The following is a 19,393-nucleotide window of genomic DNA, read 5'->3' on the forward strand; positions in this document are numbered from 1 at the left end:
GGTAAACTACTTCTGCACTCTCTTCAAAGCCTCACATCCTTTGTGTAATGGGGTGACTAGAGCTGCTGCAATACTCCAAATGTTGCCTAACTAGAGTTTTATAAAGTTGTGACATAACCTCTTTTGAACTCAATGGCTCAACTAATAAAAACAAACATTCCATAAGCCTTCTTAACCACCCTTTTAACCCGTGCAGCCACTTTCATGGAATTATGAACTTGGACCCCAAGATCTCTGTGCTCAGCAACACTGTTGAGGGATCACCACTGACTACAGACCTCTAAATTGAATAAGTCCTTTCAACCACTACCCTTTGACTTCTATGTGCAAGCCAGGTCTAAATCCAACAGCTAGTTTGCCATGGACCTTATGCATCTTACTCTTCCCCACCGATCTCCCTCCCGGAACTTATCCTTGTAAGCAGAACAAGTGCTACACATGCCCTGACACTTCCTCCCTCACCACCATTCAGGGCCCCAGACAGTCCTTCCAGGTGAGGCGGCACTTCACCTGTGAGTCGGCTGGGGTGATATATTGCGTCCGGTGCTCCCGATGCGGCCTTTTATATATTGGCGAGACCTGACGCAGACTGGGAGACCGTTTCGCTGAACACCTATGCTCTGTCCGCCAGAGAAAGCAGGATCTCCCAGTGGCCACACATTTTAATTCCACATCCCATTCCCATTCTGACATGTCTATCCACGGCCTCCTCTACTGTCAAGATGAAGCCACACTCAGGTTGGAGGAACAACACCTTATATTCCGTCTGGGTAGCCTCCAACCTGATGGCATGGACATTGACTTCTCAAACTTCCGCTAATGCCCCATCTCCCCCTCGTACCCCATCTGTTATTTATTTATATACACACATTCTTTCTCTCTCTCCTTTTTCTCCCTCTGTCCCTCTGACTATACCCTTTGCCCATCCTCTGGGTTTTTGCCCCCCTCCCCCCTTTCCTTCTCCCTGGGCCTCCTGTCCCATGATCCTCTCATATCCCTTTTGCCAATCACCCGTCCAGCTCTTGGCTCTATCCCTTCCCCTCCTGTCTTCTCCTATCATTTTGGTTCTCCCTTCCCCCTCCCACTTTCAAATCTCTTACTAGCACTTCCTTCAGTTAGTCCTGATGAAGGGTCTCGGCCTGAAACGTCGACTGTACCTCTTCCTATAGATGCTGCCTGGCCTGCTGCATTCACCAGCAACTTTTATGTGTGTTACTCTTCCCTTGCTTCCTTCTTAAACAGAGGTACAACATTAGTCACTTGCCAGTCCTCTGGCACCTTGCCTGTGCCTGGAGAGGACACGAGGATACTGGTCACGGTCCCGGCAATCTCATCTCTTGCCTCCTCCAATAACTTGGGGTAAATCCCATCGGGCCTTGGGCACTTATCCACCTTAATACTCATTAGGAGGTCCAACACTTCCTCTTCCTTGACCTCTAAATGCCCTAACACATTTATACACTCACCACTGATCACCTGGTCCTCCATGTCTTTTTCCTTGGTAAATAGTGAAGCAAAGTACTCATTAAGTACCTCACTCACATTCTCAGCATCCAAGCAAATGTTCCCCTCTTTATCCTTGAGTGGTCCTTTCATCTCCCTAGATATCATCTTGCTCTTGATGTATGTATTGGGATTCACCTTGATCCTACTTGCCAAGGACTTTTCATGTCCCCTCCTGCCTTTCTTAATTCCTTTCTTTATTTTCTGGCTTCTTTATAGCCCTCATGTGCTTCGTTTGATCCTGAATTCTGAAGCTTTACATGCTTTTCCTTTTTCTTCTTGACTAAATTCATCACTTCTCTGGACATCCAAGGTTCTCTTATCTTTCCATCCCTGTACTTCCTTGTGACAGGAACATGCCTTTCCTGTACTCTGTGCAATTGACCTATAAACCCCCTCCACATGTCTGATGTGGACTTGCTAGAAAACAGGTGCTCCCAGTTAACTCTTCTTAGTTCCTGCCGAATGCCCTTGTCATAAGGAGGTGGCTAGGAATGGACCCAAGTGCAAGACACAGACACTGAAGTACTAAGGACAGGACTAGGATACAGGGTGAGGGCAAGGACATGAACACGAAAACTGGGAACCCGGAACAGGACTGGACAAGAGCTAGGAGCCCAGGCTTGGACTCCGAGCCAGAGACTGGACAAGGACCCAGTACCTGGGTCTTGCCTCTGGCTCAGACCCCAGAACTAGGCAAGGACGAGGCCTGGTTGGCAGGCAGGACGAGGCTGGAGTCTTGGAGACTTGAGGTGAGGCTTGGCAGGAGGCAGGAGACTTGAGGCGAGGCTTGGCAGGAGGCCGGAGGCTGGAGTCTTCAGGCTTGAGGCCAGGCCGGAGGCTGGAGGCTGGAGGCTAGAGAATCCTCCTGAGCAGGGCGCAGATCACCACCCAACGTAGGCAAGGGACAGGAAGGGACAGAACCAACTGTAGGTAACGGCAATACAGCCTGGCTTACCCGACAGAGGCAAGGGACAGGAAGGGACAGAACCAACCGCAGGTAATGGCAAGACAGCCTGACTTACCTGGGCGGAGGAAAGGGACAGGAAGGGAACTAAGTACAGGGTGGCTCCAGGACAAGACTGCAGGCGAGATGAGGTGAGAGACACCAGCAAGACCAGACAAGGCTTCAGGCAATGCAAGGTGAAACGAGAACTTCAGGCGAGGTGAGAGTTACCGGCAAAACAAGGCAAGGCTTCAGGTGAGGAAACAGAAGGCAGAGGAAGGGATACAAGGAGTAAGGACAAGAACAATCCAGCACCCACGCCCTGGTCTCCGAAGGTATTTATGCAGCCAGCCCCAACGAGCATCAGCTGCTTCAATTAGAGCTCAACAAGAACAGAAACAGGGTAGACAGGAAAACCTGGAGCAAGGGTCGATGGACCAGACCATGAACTGGAATACGGACTTCACGGACTGGACCATGACAGTAACCCCCCCCCACCCCCACAGGAGTCTCCTGGCGACCAAACAGGGTATCCAGACTATGGACGACCTGGGCGGGTGAGAGGGTATTTAACAGAAAGGAACCCCAGGTGGCAAGAGGAAAATAACAGTGTCTGTGTCGCTGGGTCCATTGGTGGCTGGATCCTTCTGTCATACGGCAGTGGCTAGGAACGGACCCAAGTGCAAGACACAGACACTGAAGTACTAGGGACAGGACCAGGATAAAGGGTGAGAGCAAGGACATGGACACGAATACCGGGAACCCGGAACAGGACTGGACAAGAGAGCTAGGAGCCCGGGCTTGGACTCCGTGCCAGAGACTAGACAAGGACCCGGTACCTGGGTCTTGCCTCTGGCTCGGACCACAGAACTAGGCAAGGACGAGGCCTGGCTGGCAGACAGGACGAGGCTGGAGTCCTAGAGACTTGAGGCGAGGCTTGGCAGGAGGCAGGAGACTTGAGGCGAGGCTTGGCAGGAGGCAGGAGGCTGGCGACTTGAGGCTTGGCAGGAGGCCGGAGGCTGGAGTCTTCAGGCTTGAGCCTTGGCAGGAGGCCGGAGGCTGGAGTCTTCAGGCTTGAGCCTTGGCAGGAGGCTGGAGGATGGAGTCTTCAGGGTTGAGCCTTGGCAGGAGGCCAGAGGCTGGAGTCTTCAGGCTTGAGCCTTGGCAGGAGGCCGGAGGCTGGAGTCTTCAGGCTTGAGCCTTGGCAGGAGGCCAGAGGCTGGAGTCTTCAGGCTTGAGGCTAGGCCGGAGGCTGGAGTCTTCAGGCTTGAGCCTTGGCAGGAGGCTGGAGGCTGGAGTCTTCAGGCTTGAGGCTAGGCTTGGCAGGAGGCAGGAGGCCAGAGACTCCTCCTGGGCAGGGCACAGTACTCCTGGGCAGGGTGTGGATCACCACCCAACAGAGGCAAGGGACAGGAAGGGACAGAACTAACTGCAGGTAACGGCAATACGGCCTGGCTTACCCAATGGATGCAAGGGACAGGAAGGGACAGAACCAACCGCAGGTAATGGCAAGACGGCCTGGCTTACCTGGGCGGAGGCAAGGGACAGGAAGGGAACTAGGTACAGGGTCGCTCCAGGACAAGACTGCAGGTGAGATGAGGTGAGAGTTACCAGCAAGACAAAGCAAGGCTTCAGGCAATGCAAGGCAAAACGAGAACTTCAAGCGAGGCGAGAGTTACCGGCAAAACAAGGCAAGGCTTCAGGCGAGGTAACAGAAGGCAGATGAAGGCATACAAGGAGTAAGGACAAGAACAATCCAGCACCCACGCCCTGGTCTCCGAAGGTATTTATGCAGCTAGCCCCAACGAGCATCAGCTACCTCAATTAGAGTTCAACAAGAACAGAAACAGGGTAGACAGGAAAACCTGGAGCAAGGGTCAATGGACCAGACCGTGAACCGGAATACAGACTTCACGGACCGGACCATGACAGCCCTCAAAATTAGCCCTACTCCAATTTAAAACTCTCCTACAAAGTTCATACCTATCCTTGTCTATAGATACCCTGAAAGTTAAGGAGTTGTGGTCACTGTTCCCTAACTTCTGACCCACTGAAAGGTCAGTCACCTGGCCTGGCTCATTACCCAACACCAGGTCCAGTACAGCACCTCCTCTTGTTGGATTGCCCACGTATTGATCTAAGAAACCTACTTAAGAAATTCTGCCCCATCTAAACCCCAAGACGGTCCCAATTTATATTAGGGAGTTGACATCCCCCATGACAATAACCCTATTATTTTTACACAATCCTTAATCTGTTTACACATCTGTTCCTCGATGTCCTGGTGGCTACTGGGGAGTCTGCAGTACAATCCCATCAGTGTGACTGCACCCTTCCTATTCCTGAGTTCTACCCAAATGGACTCAGTATCTGAAACCTTCTTCATGTTTTCCCTGAGTGCAGCTATGATATTGTCCCTGATTAGTCATGCATCTCCCCTCCCACCTTTGAACTCCTCCTCTTCGAAAACCTGATACATTAGTTACGTATTCCCGCCCCTCTCTCAGCCAAGTTTCTGTAATGGCAGCAATATCATAGTTCCATGTACTGATCCATGTTCTAAATTCATCACCCTTACTCATAATACCCCTGGCATTAAAATAGATACACTTCAAACTATCCAATCCGTCATACCTGTTATTTCGATTTGCCTTATTTCAATACTTCTCCCTGATGTCTACCTTCTTGTCTGATCCTTCACTGACTGACCTGGTGCTCCAGTATCCAGCCCCTGCATAATTAGTTTAAACACTCCTGAGTAGCATTAGCAAACCTCCCAGCCAGAATATTGGTTCTACTCCAGATCAGGCGCAATCAGTCCCTCTTGTACTGGTCACTCCTTGCCCAGAAAAAGTTCCAATGATCCAAGAACTTAAAACTCTTCCCCTTACTCCATCTCCTCAGCCATTTATTCATCTGTGCTGTCAGCCCATTCCTACCTGAACTAGCCCGTTGCACTGTGAGTAATCGGGAGATTATAGTTTTAGGTTACGCTTTTGCTGCTAAAATCTTGTTCTTTTCCTAGGGATGGGCACATGGCCAAGTGGTTAAGGCGTTCGACTAGCGATCTGAAGGTCGTGAGGCAGCGTGTTGTGTCCTTGAGCGAGGCACAAGTCACACATTGCTCTGCGGTGACACTGGTGCCAAGCTGTATGGGTCCTAATGCCCTTCCCTTGGACAAGATCGGTGTGGAGAGGGGAGACTTGCAGCATGGGCAACTGCTGGTCTTCCATACAACCTTGCCCAGGCCTGGGCCCTGGAGAGTGAAGACTTTCCAGGCGCAGATCCATGGTCTCGCAAGACTAACGGATGCCTTTTTTTCCTAGGGAGAAAAATGCGAGTGTACTCAACAGACTGTCCGAGTGAAAAGTCTTTCAGCAGTGGGAGCTTGGGCTGTGAATCCATGTTTACAGGGACCCTGTTTGATGATGACTTGGAGGACAATGATTTCCTCAACCGAAGCTTCTCACTGGAGGATGAGACTGGACCCTCAGACTCTAGTTCTGTTGAGCTCCCGCTGGATTCGATGCCTGGACTGGAAATTGAGCCGGTGGCTAAAAGTGAACTAGTCACCCAGCATCCGAACCACCCCATCGCTGTGTGCATAGGGCAGGAGAAACGGCGGTTCTCGGCGTCTGAACTGATAAACAGATTGCATCTCTCTCAGAAAAAAGTAGCACAGGCCTTGAAAATCAGCAAATCCCTGTCAGGAAGGTCTACGTCCAGAGAGAAATTGACACCTGTCATGTCCCTCGAAGGTAAGGTTTACCCATGGTATGAGAAGCATGTCCACTCATATTTGGCCGGGAAGAAAAAAGTTTAATTTCCAAGTCAAACTTATGAAGTACTGTAGGTTGGATCCAAGAGGTTACTTGTACAGTATGAGAAAATATGAAACATCTTGTAAAAAGCATGATTTCACTAATTGTCAGTATTAAAAATAATCAACATATCTTTCTTCTGGGAATATTGAGGAGAGACTGTGACCAGTTCTGAAAAGTGTTGTAGGATGTGTTACGCCCTCCTGAGAAAACAGATTAGATGGATGGAGCTGTCAAGGCACAAAGGGAGGTACTTGCTCAACAGCTCGCAGCCTGAGGACTGTACTCAGGTGCTGGCATGTTCCTTTGCTGCTGGCGTGTTCCTTTGCTGCTGTTTTTCTCCGTAGTTCCCTCCCATTCTCCCTACCACAGCACTCCAAAATAGTAAACACACACTTTATTGATTCTTGAGCCCTCTAATCTTCATATGGGAAGATTCTCTCCTGATTGACTCAGGCATGGAATTTACAGAGGAAGTGGGTTGAGGGGCAATGCCAGCAATGGTTGTGAACAGAATTTCTCTGACATTCTTGTGCTGTGGACTGCAGTATAGCACCTCAATCAGAATCAGAATCAGGTTTAGTATCATTGGCTTGTGATGTGAAATTTGTTAACTTAGCAACAGCAGTTCAATGCAATACATAATCTAGCAGAGAGATAATAATAATAAATAAAGGAAATCAAGTACATAAATTGAATAGATTAAAAAGAAAATGCAAGAACAGAAATACTGTATATTAAAAAAATAGTGAGGTAGTCTCCAAAGATTCAATGTCCATTTAGGAATCGGATGGTAGAGGGGAAGAAGCTGTTCCTGAATCACTGAGTGTGTGCCTTCAGGCTTCTGTACCTCCAACCTGATGGTAACAGTGAGAAAAGGGCATGCCCTGGGTGCTGGATGTCCTTAGTAATGGACGCTGCCTTTCTGAGACACCGTTCCCTAAAGGTGCCCTGGGTACTTTGTAGGCTAGTACCCAAGATGGAGATGACTAGATTTACAACCTTCTGCAGCTTCTTCTGGTCCCGTGCAGTAGCTCTCCCGCCCCCATAGCAGACAGTGATGCAGCCTGTCAGAATGCTCTCCACAGTACATCCATAGAAGTTTCTGAGTGTATTTGTTGACATGCCAAATCTCTTCAAACTCCTAATGAAGTATAGCCACTGTCTTGCCTTCTTTATAACTACACGATATGTTGGGACCAGGTTAGATCCTCAGAGATCTTGACACCCGGGAACTTGAAACTGCTCACTCTATTCATTTATTGAGACCAAAGTCAACTACAAAGAATATTAGTTGTGTGGTACTTCCTACAAATGTTTAGTTATCTGGTATCATGCAAGCTTCTATCAATTGGCAATATTTTAGGTTCTTCCCAAAAGTGAATGAAGGTGGTATGATGGAGTCTACTTGTAAATAGTAGCATTTTGAGGTTCCACAATATCCCCTTTTCTTTAAGCTGGTCATACAGTGTGCCTTCAAAGAATTTTTCCAGCAACTTGCCTCACCTGTGTTCCTCAGCTCTGACATGCTGTCCTTTTTAATGGGGTCTCTGTGCAGCTTTTGGGGGTAGTTCAGACTACACAATAAAAAATAAAGGGAATACAAGAGATGCTGGAATCTGGAGCAACATACAAAACATCGGAGAAACTCAGTAAGCCAAGCAGTTGACAAATCGGGTTCAGACTCTTCAACTGGGCTGGTCAAACAAGGGAAATGGGGAATCAAGGGGTGTGGGAATTGGGTGAGGAAATAAGAGCTCAAAGGTTCATTGTGATTTTATTGAAAAGGTTGATTTTTGCCGCCTTCTCCTCCTACTCCCTCACGTTTTTACAATTTCAGGGATGGGGAAATAGTACTGATGAGAAATTTGAGATTACTTCCTCCGGAAGAGAGAAGATGAGAAAGGGTTGGCCATGGGCAAAGGAGGTTGAGGGGTGATATGATAGGGGCATTAGGTAGGTATGATGATCAGCCAAAGGGTCTCTTTCTGTGCTGTACAACTCCGGGCTTCTACGTTTCCATGGCGTGCACGTCCATTTTATAAAGGATTTGATGAGGGTGAAAGGGAGTGGACCGTTTCCTCTGAATGGCCATCAAAAATCATCGTTTTTAACGGATTGAGGAAGAAAGTTAGAAGACTTTTCTTGTTAGTCTTCTTAGGAGCTCGGGGAACAGAATACTTTGCTACCTGGCATATCTGACCCCCAAGACGATTGGGTCCCTTAAGCAGAGTGGGGTAAGGTCTAGACCGTAGGGAGTGTAGCAGAGTGAATTAGTTCTGCTTTGCAGAGAAGTGACAGGCCAGCTGTTGTGCTGTAAACATTGTTGGTTCCATGCGGAAAAGGAACCTTTTCTGGTTCTGGGAACCCTCTCACAGCGGACGCAGTTTATATCAGGCCCAGCATCCTCAGCGGTATTCTATAACCCCAGTGACAGATGACTGCATCAGTAGTGTTTTACAGAGTTGTCACCTTAAGTTTAGAAATGGCGAGTGAATGTTTCCTCTTTTAAATATGACTGTTCCTCAATCATCACCTTCTGTGGGTAACCTTAGCTCTCTCTGGGTATAGCAGAGTCTTTTTACATCCCGGGCAATTCATTCTTCGCTCCTTGCATTTTGTCCTTAGGCAGACGGAGTGCAAAACAGAAAAGCAAATCGCTGATGACGATCAACAGCAACACGTCTCCAAAGCCACAAAGGGACGGTATCATCTTTGACAGCCCTCCACCCCATACATGGAGGTCCAGCACCCTTCAGAGGTAATGCCCAACACTCAGGATTGGCCTGTGACCGAACTCTGGAATCTGAACATAGGCCAGCTCCCGAGTTTGGGTCATGCACTTACAGTGGGAATGGGCATGGAGGCAGAGGCTTTGCCCCTGGTCGGAGTGCAGAACGCAGCCTGTTGTACTCCGTAGTGGAATTGAGTACCGGGGACTGATCAAAGGTAGCTGGATCCCTTGCACGTTTTAGGAGAGTGCAGCCTAGCATGGTGGCATAGTGATTAACGCGTCTCTTTACGGCGCCAGCCAGCGATCGATGGTCGTGGGTTCAATTCCCACTGCTGCCCGTAAGGAGTGTGTACGTTCTCCCCGCGACCACCAGGGGCTCCAGTTCCCTCCCACAGTCCAATTAGGGTGAGTGAGTTGTGGGCATGCTACGTTGTCACCAGAAGCTCGGCGACACTTGGGGGCTTCCCAGCAAAATCCTCTCTGATTTGATTTGACGCAAACGACGGATGTTTCGGTGTGCATGTGACAGATGAAGTTCATCCTTATCTTAGAGATTTTGTAACACACCACGTATAGACACATGCGCGCACACGCAACACACACGTGCACATACGGTCAGCCAGCTCTACACACATACACAACAGTCATTCGTATCATGTATGTACACTCATACACTTATTTACAGTGACACGCACTTCCACAAACACACTTACACGCGCATCAGCAGCTCGTACATACCCGACATGAATATCAACAGTAGAAGTTTCACATACAGATTCACAAGAAGCTCAGCGAAAACCAAATGGGTGGCTAAATCAAATAAACTCCGTGTCTACAAAGGGATGAAGTTAAATGTAATATTGATCCATTTCTACTTTGATTCAGGAGAGTGGCCTCTGAGGAGGAAATAAGTGCAAAACATCAGAGGGAAGGAAGGCACTCCAGGTTTCTGATGAGCTGTGAGTAAGATTCTTGTCTCCATGTTCCTCACGTGTTAGTTTGACCTGGGCTGCCTTTTCGGCCCTGGGTATACTCACTCTTTCACCGTAGGTCTTTCCTCCTTATTAAGTACTGGAGAGAAAGTTCACCCTCAGCTCCTATGAGTTAAATTGAATTGACTTTATTTCTCACATCCTTCATATACATGAGGAGTAAAAACCTTTATATTGTGTCTCCGTCTGTGCAATGTGCAAATTATAGTAATTTGTAATAGTCGTAGGTCATAGTCATACTTTATTGATCCTGAGGGAAATTGGGTTTCGTTACAGTTGCACCAACCAAGAATAGAGTATAAATATAGCAATATAAAACCATTAAAAAATTAAGTAATGATATGTAAATTATGCCAGGAAATAAGTCCAGGACCAGCCTATTGGCTCAGGGTGTCTGACCCTCCAAGGGAGGAGTTGTAAAGTTTGATGGCCACAGGCAGGAATGACTTCCTATGACGCTCAGTGCTGCACCTCGGTGGAATGAGTCTCTGGCTGAATGTACTCCTGTGCCCACTCAGTACATCATGTAGTGGATGGGAGACATTGTCCAAGATGGCATGCAACTTGGACAGCATACTCTTTTCAGACATCACCATCAGAGAGTCCAGTTTCATCCCCACAACATCACTGGCCTTACGAATGAGTTTGTTGATTCTGTTGGTGTCTGCTACCCTCAGCCTGCTGCCCCAGCACACAGCAGCAAACATGATAGCACAATAAATAGTAATGACAGTAGGATATACAACAGGACAGTCAATATAGCTTAGAAATACAGTTGTATCAGCGTGAATTAATCAGTCTGATGGCCTGGTGGGAGAAGCTGTCCCAGAGCCTATTGGTCCTGGCTTTTATGCTGCCGTACCGTTTCCCGGATGGTAGCAGCTGGAATAGTTTGTGGTTGGGGTGATGTGGTACCCAATGATCCTTCCAACCATTTTTACACAACTGTCCTTGTAAATGTCCTGAATAGTGGGAAGTTCACATGATGCAGCACATTGCCTCCCCTCTGAAAGTCAAAAGGGACAGGATTCCCAAAGGGGGGGGGAATGATATCCAAATACCACTACATTACACTTTCAGTGAGATTGACTGAATGAAATTGTAATCCTGTCTATACTTGCTACAGATTTGTTCCACTCATGGTGTAACCAACTAGTGATGCCCTTAATTCATTATGCATAAGTTACGATAGCCGGCCGGTGGTGTAGTGGCATCAGCACCAGACTTCGAGGCCAGAGGTCCCGGGTTCGAATCCGGCCAGCCCCTTGCACACTTTCCATGGGTTGAACTAGCAACTCAGCCTTGTTAAAAAAAAAACAGATAAAAATGCTAAAGACATGGCAAGGTTGCCGACTGATGAACGGAACGAAAAAAAAAGTTATGATGCCAGACCATGGAATGAAGAAGAACCAAACTCACTGAAGCACCTACATACACTTTCCAAGAGCAATTCTTAATCTTACTAGTCCTTGAGTAACGAATTGTTGAGGCAGACAGGGGAGTTGTCAGGTCTGTATGTCTCAGAGCCGTAGAGGGTACTTCAGCTAACCTGAACTTGTTGGAAGACATGCTCATGATCAATCAGCAGTTAACGGCAAAGTGGATAATTGTTATTAGTACAGTGCAGGTCAGCTGCAAAGAAGTATCTGGGACGTTCTAGAAAGATTTGCATTTATATGTGCACTTGCAAGATGTTCCAAAGAAGTTTATGGCTGGCTTGAACCCATAGCTAATATCTAAGATCTGAGATAACACTAGGCGACTAGGACAGTTCCAAGCCCTTGAAGCTTCCACACTAGCTGTTCCAGAGTGTTTTTCTGTGGTACAATGTTGCCTTTGTTCTTGGTACTTACAGATTCACCAGACATGATCGACAGAGCGCGCCCCAGTATTAGTGGCTCAAATGGTTCTGTTCCCACAGCAATCCTTTACCAGGAGTACAGCAACGTAGCAAGCGACCGTGAAATCCAAAGGCAGAAACGGGCAGACACGGTTATTGAGGACGACGATGTCATCCTCCCCAGCAAGTGCAACTCTTTGCCTCAGAATCTCTTCTGGTCACAACGGTCCGCTCGGGGGAATGCATTTGCCCTTTGGCAGGACGTCCCGGATGTGCGGAGAAGTGGGCTACTGGACAGAATTGGCAATGAGCAGAGAAAGTTGCAGGAGGTGAGTGAACCTTTAGCATGAAACACTGTTGGTTGGCTGGTGCAACCTCATGCAACAATAGTGTGAAATCTCCCGACAGAATCAAAGCCAACGAATGCCTCTGTTTCCTTAGTGCCTTCTGGTTCCTTTCTCTTTCAGCTTACATTCCGTCTCTTCCTGTATCAGGGTTCCTGCCTAATTATGAAATAAGTACTTGTACTGGGCTGTTGAATGCTCAATCCAAAGTCATAACTACTCCTCTCTCTCGCTTTCTGCCTTTGCTGAGATCAAAAATTATTGTCCATTTCTTGAGGTCATGGACCTTTGACCTGCTGTTGTGTCCACTTAGTGGAAATCTAGAGCAGAGACTAATCTCTGACCGTGCAGAGAAGTGGTGTCTCTTAATTGATCCGGTAAAGTTAATATTTCAGAGACTGGACGGCTATTAGGTTTCCTTGTCAAAACTGAAGCACAAGGAATTTGAAGCATTATGAGAATGATGGTGCGTGTCAGCTTCATTTGAATGGTTGCCAAGTCCCTGGTAGCCTCCCTCTTAAGGCTCTGGCTGGGAAATTCTGCTTACACTCCTGCTAAGCTGTCCCTAGTTAGTGGTGTTTTATACCCACCTCTGTGGGGCATGTTTTCAAAGCCCCTTTCTGCCTTCCTCCTGACGAGGTGTGCCTATTGGTTTCACTTCTGTTGCCATGTGTTATTTTCCAATGTAGCCTCACCTCAGTTGTGGTCTCCTGTTTCCGTTAGGCCAAGTTTGAACTGGTCACTTCAGAAGGATCCTACCTTCACAGCCTCACCATAACGGTTGAGCATTTCCAGAATTCCAAGGAGCTCCAGGAATGTCTCAATGCTCAGGAGAAGCAGTGGCTTTTCTCAAAACTGCCTGAAGTCAAGGAAGTCAGTGAGAAGTAAGTACTGCATCTGTCAGATCTGTCAGGGGAGAGAAATGGAATAACCCGATATGACTTCAGAGGGTGTAGGTGCTGCAGGTTAAAAAGAAGAACAGTGCATTCCTTCAGCGGGGAACATCTTCCCTCCGTGTGGGCTAGACCCATTCAGATGGGGATTGGGAGGATACACCAGACCTCAGGGCGGCTGAGTGATATAAACTAGTGACTATATATATGTGTGTGTGTGTGTGCGCGCGCGCGCGCGCGTGTGTGCGTGTGTGTGCGTGTGTGTGCGCGTGCGTGTGTGCGTGCGTGTGTGTGTGCGTGCGCGTGTGTGTGCGTGCGCGTGTGCGTGCGCGTGTGTGTGTGCGCGCGCGTGCGTGTGTGTGTGCGCGTGTGTGTGCGTGCGTGTGCTGTGTGTGTGTGTGCGTGTGTGTGTGCGTGTGTGTGTGCGTGTGTGTGTGCGCGCGTGTGTGTGCGTGTGTGTGTGCGTGTGTGTGTGTGTGTGCGCGCGTGTGTGTGCGTGTGTGTGTGCACGCGTGTGTGTGTGTGCGTGTGTGTGTGCGCGCGCGCGCGCGTGTGTGTGTGTGTGTGTGTGTGTGTGTGTATGTATGTGTGTGTGTATATATATATATACACACATTCTAGTTAAGGCCAGGGAATTTCCACATTCCTTACAAAGTTTTGAGTGGTAAGGTTATAGAAAATCACACCAGCATAAACAAAACTAAGTCTGCAGGTGCTGGAAATCTAAAGCAAGACACACACACACACAGACAACGCTGCAGGAACTCAGCAGGTCGGACAGCATCTATGGAAAAGAGTAAACAATTGGCGTTTCGGGCCGAGACCCTCCTTCAGGGCTGAGAAGGAAGGGGGAAGATGCCGGAATAAAAAGGAGGTGGGGGGAGAGGGAGGAGGCGAGCTGGAAGGTGACAGGTAATAGGTGGGTGGGAAAGGTCAAGGGCTGGAGAAGAAGGAATCTGATAGGAGAGGAGAGTGGACTGTGGGAGAAAGGGAAGGGGGAGGGGACCCAGGGGGAAGTAATACGCGGGTGAGAAGAGGTAAAAGGTCAGAGTTGGGAATAGAGGAAGCGGGGGGAAATTTATTCCCCAGCACGGAGCATATTTCTAGATGGTAACCCATGGTGCCAGGTGTACGCATCGCAGATCAGTGAGAGGAAATGTTTCAGCGGAACATGTAAGCGTATTGATCGAAGGGAGTGGGCCCAGGGAAGGGGTGTGGGGATGGCGTTGAGTGGCCCATGGAACATTGTCAGCAATCCCACCACCGCCTGACCAGAACAGATCATCGCCCGACCAAGAGAGGGCAGAGTGGGACATGCCGCTGTGAAGGTTGAACTGCCAAAGCAGTGGTTGCACTCAATGGGGAAGGCTGGACGGCAGGGAGGAGGAAACCAAAGGGGGATGATGGGGGTGGGATGGAAAGAGAGGTAGGAAAAAGAAGAAAGGCAGCGGAGAATAGGGGTGAAGTGTGGGGAGAGAGAGGGAGGATTGTAGAACAATTGGAAGAACTGCTGGAGAGGCAGGGCCGGAGGGAGGGAGCAGAGTGAAAGTGAGAGAGCAAATTTTTAAAAACTTTAGAGATATAGCACAGTAACAGGGCCTTCCAGCCTAACAAGCTTGCACCGCCCAATTACACCCATGTGCCCAATTAGCTGACTAAACCACCCATCTTTGGAATGTGAGGGAAACCAGAGCACTTGGAGAAACCCACGCAGTTGCGGGGAGAACGTATAAACTTCTTACAGGCAGCGGTGGGAATTGAACCTGGGTTGCACTGGCACTGTAGAGAGTCGCATTAACCGCTACGCTACGTTTGAGGGAAGAGGAAGGTAAACGGGGGGGGGGGGTGGGTGGGTGGGAGAAGCATTGGCCTTATATTGAAATATTTGCTTTTCAGTTCGTTATCGAATTTCATGAGGGTTGCAAGGCATTGCTGACAGGTCTGGTAGATATTGGCAGGTCAGAGAACTGCATATGCCTTGTGGCTCAAAATATGGTTCAGAATGAAGACTGAGCAAGGGTTACCAGAAGGTGCAGAGAAAACGGTCAAAGCACTGAAACCAGGGGTAATGCTGTACCTGTGATACCCCAGGGAAGTTGGTGAGACTGACATGATACTGAGGCAGGATGAACAAGTTTTTGTTCCTTAGCAAAGAGGATGATAATGAGGGAATGAACTTAACTTTGGTGGTAGATGGGAGTAGAGGAATCTACTTTTCCCTCAGTGGAACTCACTGTCTGAGAGGGTGGTGAAGTCAGAAATCCTCACCCCTTTTTACAAAGGACTTGGCTTACTTCATGAAGAGCCACAGAGTATCTGCAGAGGTGAGGAAAAAGACAGGCTCTCCCAATGTGGGACAGGGAACACTGAAAAGTACTTTGAGACTTTACAGTCTAGACACAAGAGCAGTGGAGGGCTTGCCTCATCTGTTGGTAGCTCGGCACTAAGGCTGGAGCCGTCAGCAAGGAGCCACCAGCGGGAGGCAAGGTTCCCTGGATGTGATACTGAAATTCTGTCCATCCAACCAAAGGGTCTCGGCCCGAAACATCGACTGTACCCCTTTCCATAGATGCTGCCTGGCCTGCTGGGTTCCTCCAGCATTTTGTGTGTGTTGCCTGGATTTCTAGCATCTGGAGATCTTCTCTTGTTTGTGAAGTTAGCTGGTGTTAGTTAAGGCAAAGCCAAGAACAAAGTGGGGTGGACCTTCCTCTCCCATAGATGAATTGAGTTGTGGATTAGTTATCAATAAAGAACACTGATGTGACTCAGTCTTGGGGGGAAATATTTTGAGGGCATAGCTGAGAAATGGATGGGTGGGATTGGGGGATGTAATGAAGAAGTGGGGATCAACCAACCTTGCCAGGCTTACAAAGACTTAACCATAAATATATGTTCCTTTTCATTCAGTTTGTTGACCCTGACTGTAACGTACACAACACCAGGCAGTGTCCTAGCTTAGAGATTTATTCTTTCTTCTCTTGTTCTCAGGTTTCTGCAAGACCTGGAGGAGAGGCTGGAGAAGGATATCTTGAACTTTGATGTGTGTGACATTGTGTTGGCCCACTGCCCCGCATTCAGGAGAGTCTACCTTCCTTACGTCACCAACCAGGCCTATCAGGAACAGACCTACCAGCGGCTACTGTGCGTGTAAACACTTCTTTCACTAAGTTAGGGTGAGGTCCGCCACTGTGTGAGACAACACCTCTGCCTGTAATGTTGTCTAGGAAATAATGGGAGATCAGGTCTATTCAGTGTCTAAATGCCCATGTAAAATAATATCCCAGGAGGTCCCAGGTTCGGTTTGTCAGTTAGGTAAAATAACCCCAATGAAGACAATTAACCAGAGATTAGCAGAAGGGGAAATCAGGTGGAGTTTGTGGTCCTGACGCATGTTCACCTTGGGCATAGGATGCGTGTTTTGGAGTCAGTTACTTTTGCTTTATGAAGTAAGTGGGGTTGATAAGGTTATTCTTTGGATCACAATTCCAGGCAGGAAAATCCCAGGTTTCCAGGCATCTTGGCCAAGCTGGAGGAGGATCAGATCTGCCAGCGGCTGCCCCTCGCCTCATTTCTAATCTTGCCGTTCCAGAGGATAATGCGACTGAAGATGCTGGTGGAGGTAAAATCAGTACATCACTAATCTGTAAACCATTAATTTGCAGAATCCACACCTATCCAATCATAATTTATGCCTTTTCCAAGCCAAAAGACTACAATCATAAAAACCCACAGCAAGGGAGGCCTTTTGCCCATTGACCCTGTCCCGGGTCTTTGTAAAGGTTCTGTTTTCATCCACTCTTCAACTCTCTGACTATTGGATCACACCTTTTTACCCTTCAAACATTTATCTCGTTAATTTTGAATGTTTTCAATCTCCTTTCCAACCATGAAAGGATTTGGTTATAAAATAACCTTTTCCTCATTTCCTCCAAAATTCCTAACAGCTCTGCCAATTCCTCTCTCCAGTTTCTCATAAAGAACGAAGTCCATGTTGATCTTCAACCACCATTTGTTCCTTGCTCTAAGAGTGAACAAACCAGCTTCCTTACTCTCACAACTTAAGGGAAGTCCGTTTAAATGGTCTTGCCTAATGTCTGCTGATTATTTACTTTTCCCTTTGTGGAATGTGGGCATTACTGCTAAGAGAACCAGTCGTTGTACTTGAGAAGCTGGTGTTAAGCTGCTTTACTTAACTTCTGGAGTCCCTGCGACAAAAGTGTCCCTTCTGAATTTCCAGGATTTGAACCCAGTATTGAGAAAGAAATAGTGACATATTTCCAAGTCAGGATGGGGCTGTAATCAGAGGGCCATCTGCCCTTAGGTATCTTTCTTGGTGGTGGAGGTCATGGCTGAGAGAGAATCCTTGGTGAGTTATTCTGGTGCATTTTAGGTAGTGTGAACCAGCCACGGTGTGTCAGTGCTAGATGGAATGATTGCATAGAATGGCGAATGGGACACCGTTCCAGCGGGTTGCCTTGTTCCGAATGGTATCAGGCTTCATGTGAGCTCCTAGAGTTTCACCTCTCCTTCCCAGAATCGGCATCCTTCGATGTCTTGGTTGATCTCTTCTTCCCTCAGTTTATTCCTATGAGGCGCCTCCACCCGACCACCTCAGCCAAACCCAACTCTAGATTTCCCTCAACCCCTGCTTGCCATTTCTCCTTTAAAAGCGACTTCTCAGCATCTTCTGTTTTGACACAGAACTGTGCCCGTAAAGACATTTAAAAGGTGATAACGTTTTACAGTAGAGTCCTGAGAGGCAGTGCACCGGATATCCCCATAATGAAACAGAAGATGCTGGAAAGACACACTGGGTCAAGCAGCTTCTATGAAGGTAGTAAGCTGTCAATCTTTCAAGCGGAGACCCTTCTTCGGGAAAACTTAGATTCAAAACAAGTTTTAAGTGCAGGAAACGAGGCGGGGGAAGGAGAAAGCAAAATGAAAGGCCTGATCAAGTATAGGGCAGAATAGCATTGAGAGTAGCGTTGGAGTTGGCTAAAGGCAGATGATAAATCGGGTGAATAACGAAAGATGTATCTGGAGAAGGCGGGCCGAGATACATTGGATGGACAACATCTGAAACTCCCCAATGAGAAAACAGGACTGTTAGACACGAAATGCTCTCTGTTCATAGACGCTGCATGACCCGCCGAGTGTTTTTGCCACCTGCAGTCACTTGTAGCAGAGTGAACTGATCAGTAACAGAGTGAACCATCTGTATTGCAGAATATACTCAAGCGGACCAAACAGGGATCCAGGGATGAGGAGACAGCTACAAAAGCCTTCGACAAGCTCAAGAAGGTGAGTGGCTCAGAACTGCAGGAGGTGGGGGGGGGGGCGTTGGGAGATGGAGGCTGATGTTCTGGGCAGACCCTAGGCTTTGGGGGTGGGAGTTGGCAGGGATGGGGTTCGGTGCTGGATGTTTTGGGGGTCATAACTAATTGGTGATTTCAAAGAGGGTCCTGGGAGTTCAGAAAGGGTTTTTGAGTTTCAGCATAGAGCGTGTGCAAAATAACTAATTGGGTTTATTAAGTTCTTGGAGCTATAAACAAAACCTGGCATTTAGACGGGTACATGGACAGGAAAGGTTTAGAAGAGGGATTTGGGCAAGTGGGGCTAGCTTCAGTGGGAGTCTTGGCTGGCGTAGAATGGGCCCGCTTGGCTGAAGACCCTGTTTCCATTCTGTATGAGTCTGTGACATCACGACCCATCTCAATCATTGTCTTCCTCCCTCAGCTCACACAGGAGTGCAATTCCAGTGTGCAGTCAATGAAGAGGACAGAGGAACTCATTCACCTCAACAACAAATTCCACTTTGAGAGTAAGGTAAGCTGCTGTACGCCATCACGATTCTCTCAGAAGTTGTCAGCTCCTCGGCCTGCTGTAGGAATGGAGGTGGAAGATGGAGGGGAGGGAAGAGCTGGAACAGGGAAATCCCCAGCCACCGACCTCCATGTAACTTATCCAAACACAACTGTAAAGATTTGTTCGTACTTACTGCCTGTCACGCTGCTGGTGTTTAGGGCAGCAATGAAGCTCCTTCATCTCTGGCGGAGCTCAGGAATTCCTTCATCATGTCAGCTGCTTCCACTTTTCTCGGTTTTCACTACAGTTAGTCATGCACGTCCCGGGTGGAGACTCAGGGATACTGTTGCACTCAGCCGTAGAAAGATTCTTCACTGCTGTTTCCAGAACAATTTAGTTTTACCAGCCTTAAGCTGAACCCCTGAACGTAGAGGACTGTTGGACCACTCTTAGTCTGGCCTCTACCCTTTGACCTGTTTGGCATGGGTGACCCCACCGAGAGCCAAAACATAAAG

At 48.1% G+C, this 19,393-nt stretch overlaps 1 protein-coding gene across 1 annotated transcript in view; it reads left to right on the top strand.

The window, feature by feature from the left end:
- arhgef19 (Rho guanine nucleotide exchange factor (GEF) 19) overlaps positions 1-19,393 on the top strand; it is a 141,441-nt gene that overhangs the window by 94,515 nt on the left and 27,533 nt on the right. The window contains exons 3-11 of the mRNA XM_063033495.1: positions 5,776-6,207; positions 8,899-9,031; positions 9,890-9,963; positions 11,852-12,165; positions 12,904-13,064; positions 16,062-16,214; positions 16,563-16,692; positions 18,300-18,374; positions 18,810-18,899. Of these exons, the coding sequence (XP_062889565.1) occupies positions 5,776-6,207; positions 8,899-9,031; positions 9,890-9,963; positions 11,852-12,165; positions 12,904-13,064; positions 16,062-16,214; positions 16,563-16,692; positions 18,300-18,374; positions 18,810-18,899 (1,562 nt within the window). The remainder of the gene's footprint in view (positions 1-5,775; positions 6,208-8,898; positions 9,032-9,889; positions 9,964-11,851; positions 12,166-12,903; positions 13,065-16,061; positions 16,215-16,562; positions 16,693-18,299; positions 18,375-18,809; positions 18,900-19,393) is intronic.

This window comes from Mobula hypostoma, chromosome 25 (assembly GCF_963921235.1).
Source record: "Mobula hypostoma chromosome 25, sMobHyp1.1, whole genome shotgun sequence".
Taxonomy (NCBI): domain Eukaryota; kingdom Metazoa; phylum Chordata; class Chondrichthyes; order Myliobatiformes; family Myliobatidae; genus Mobula; species Mobula hypostoma.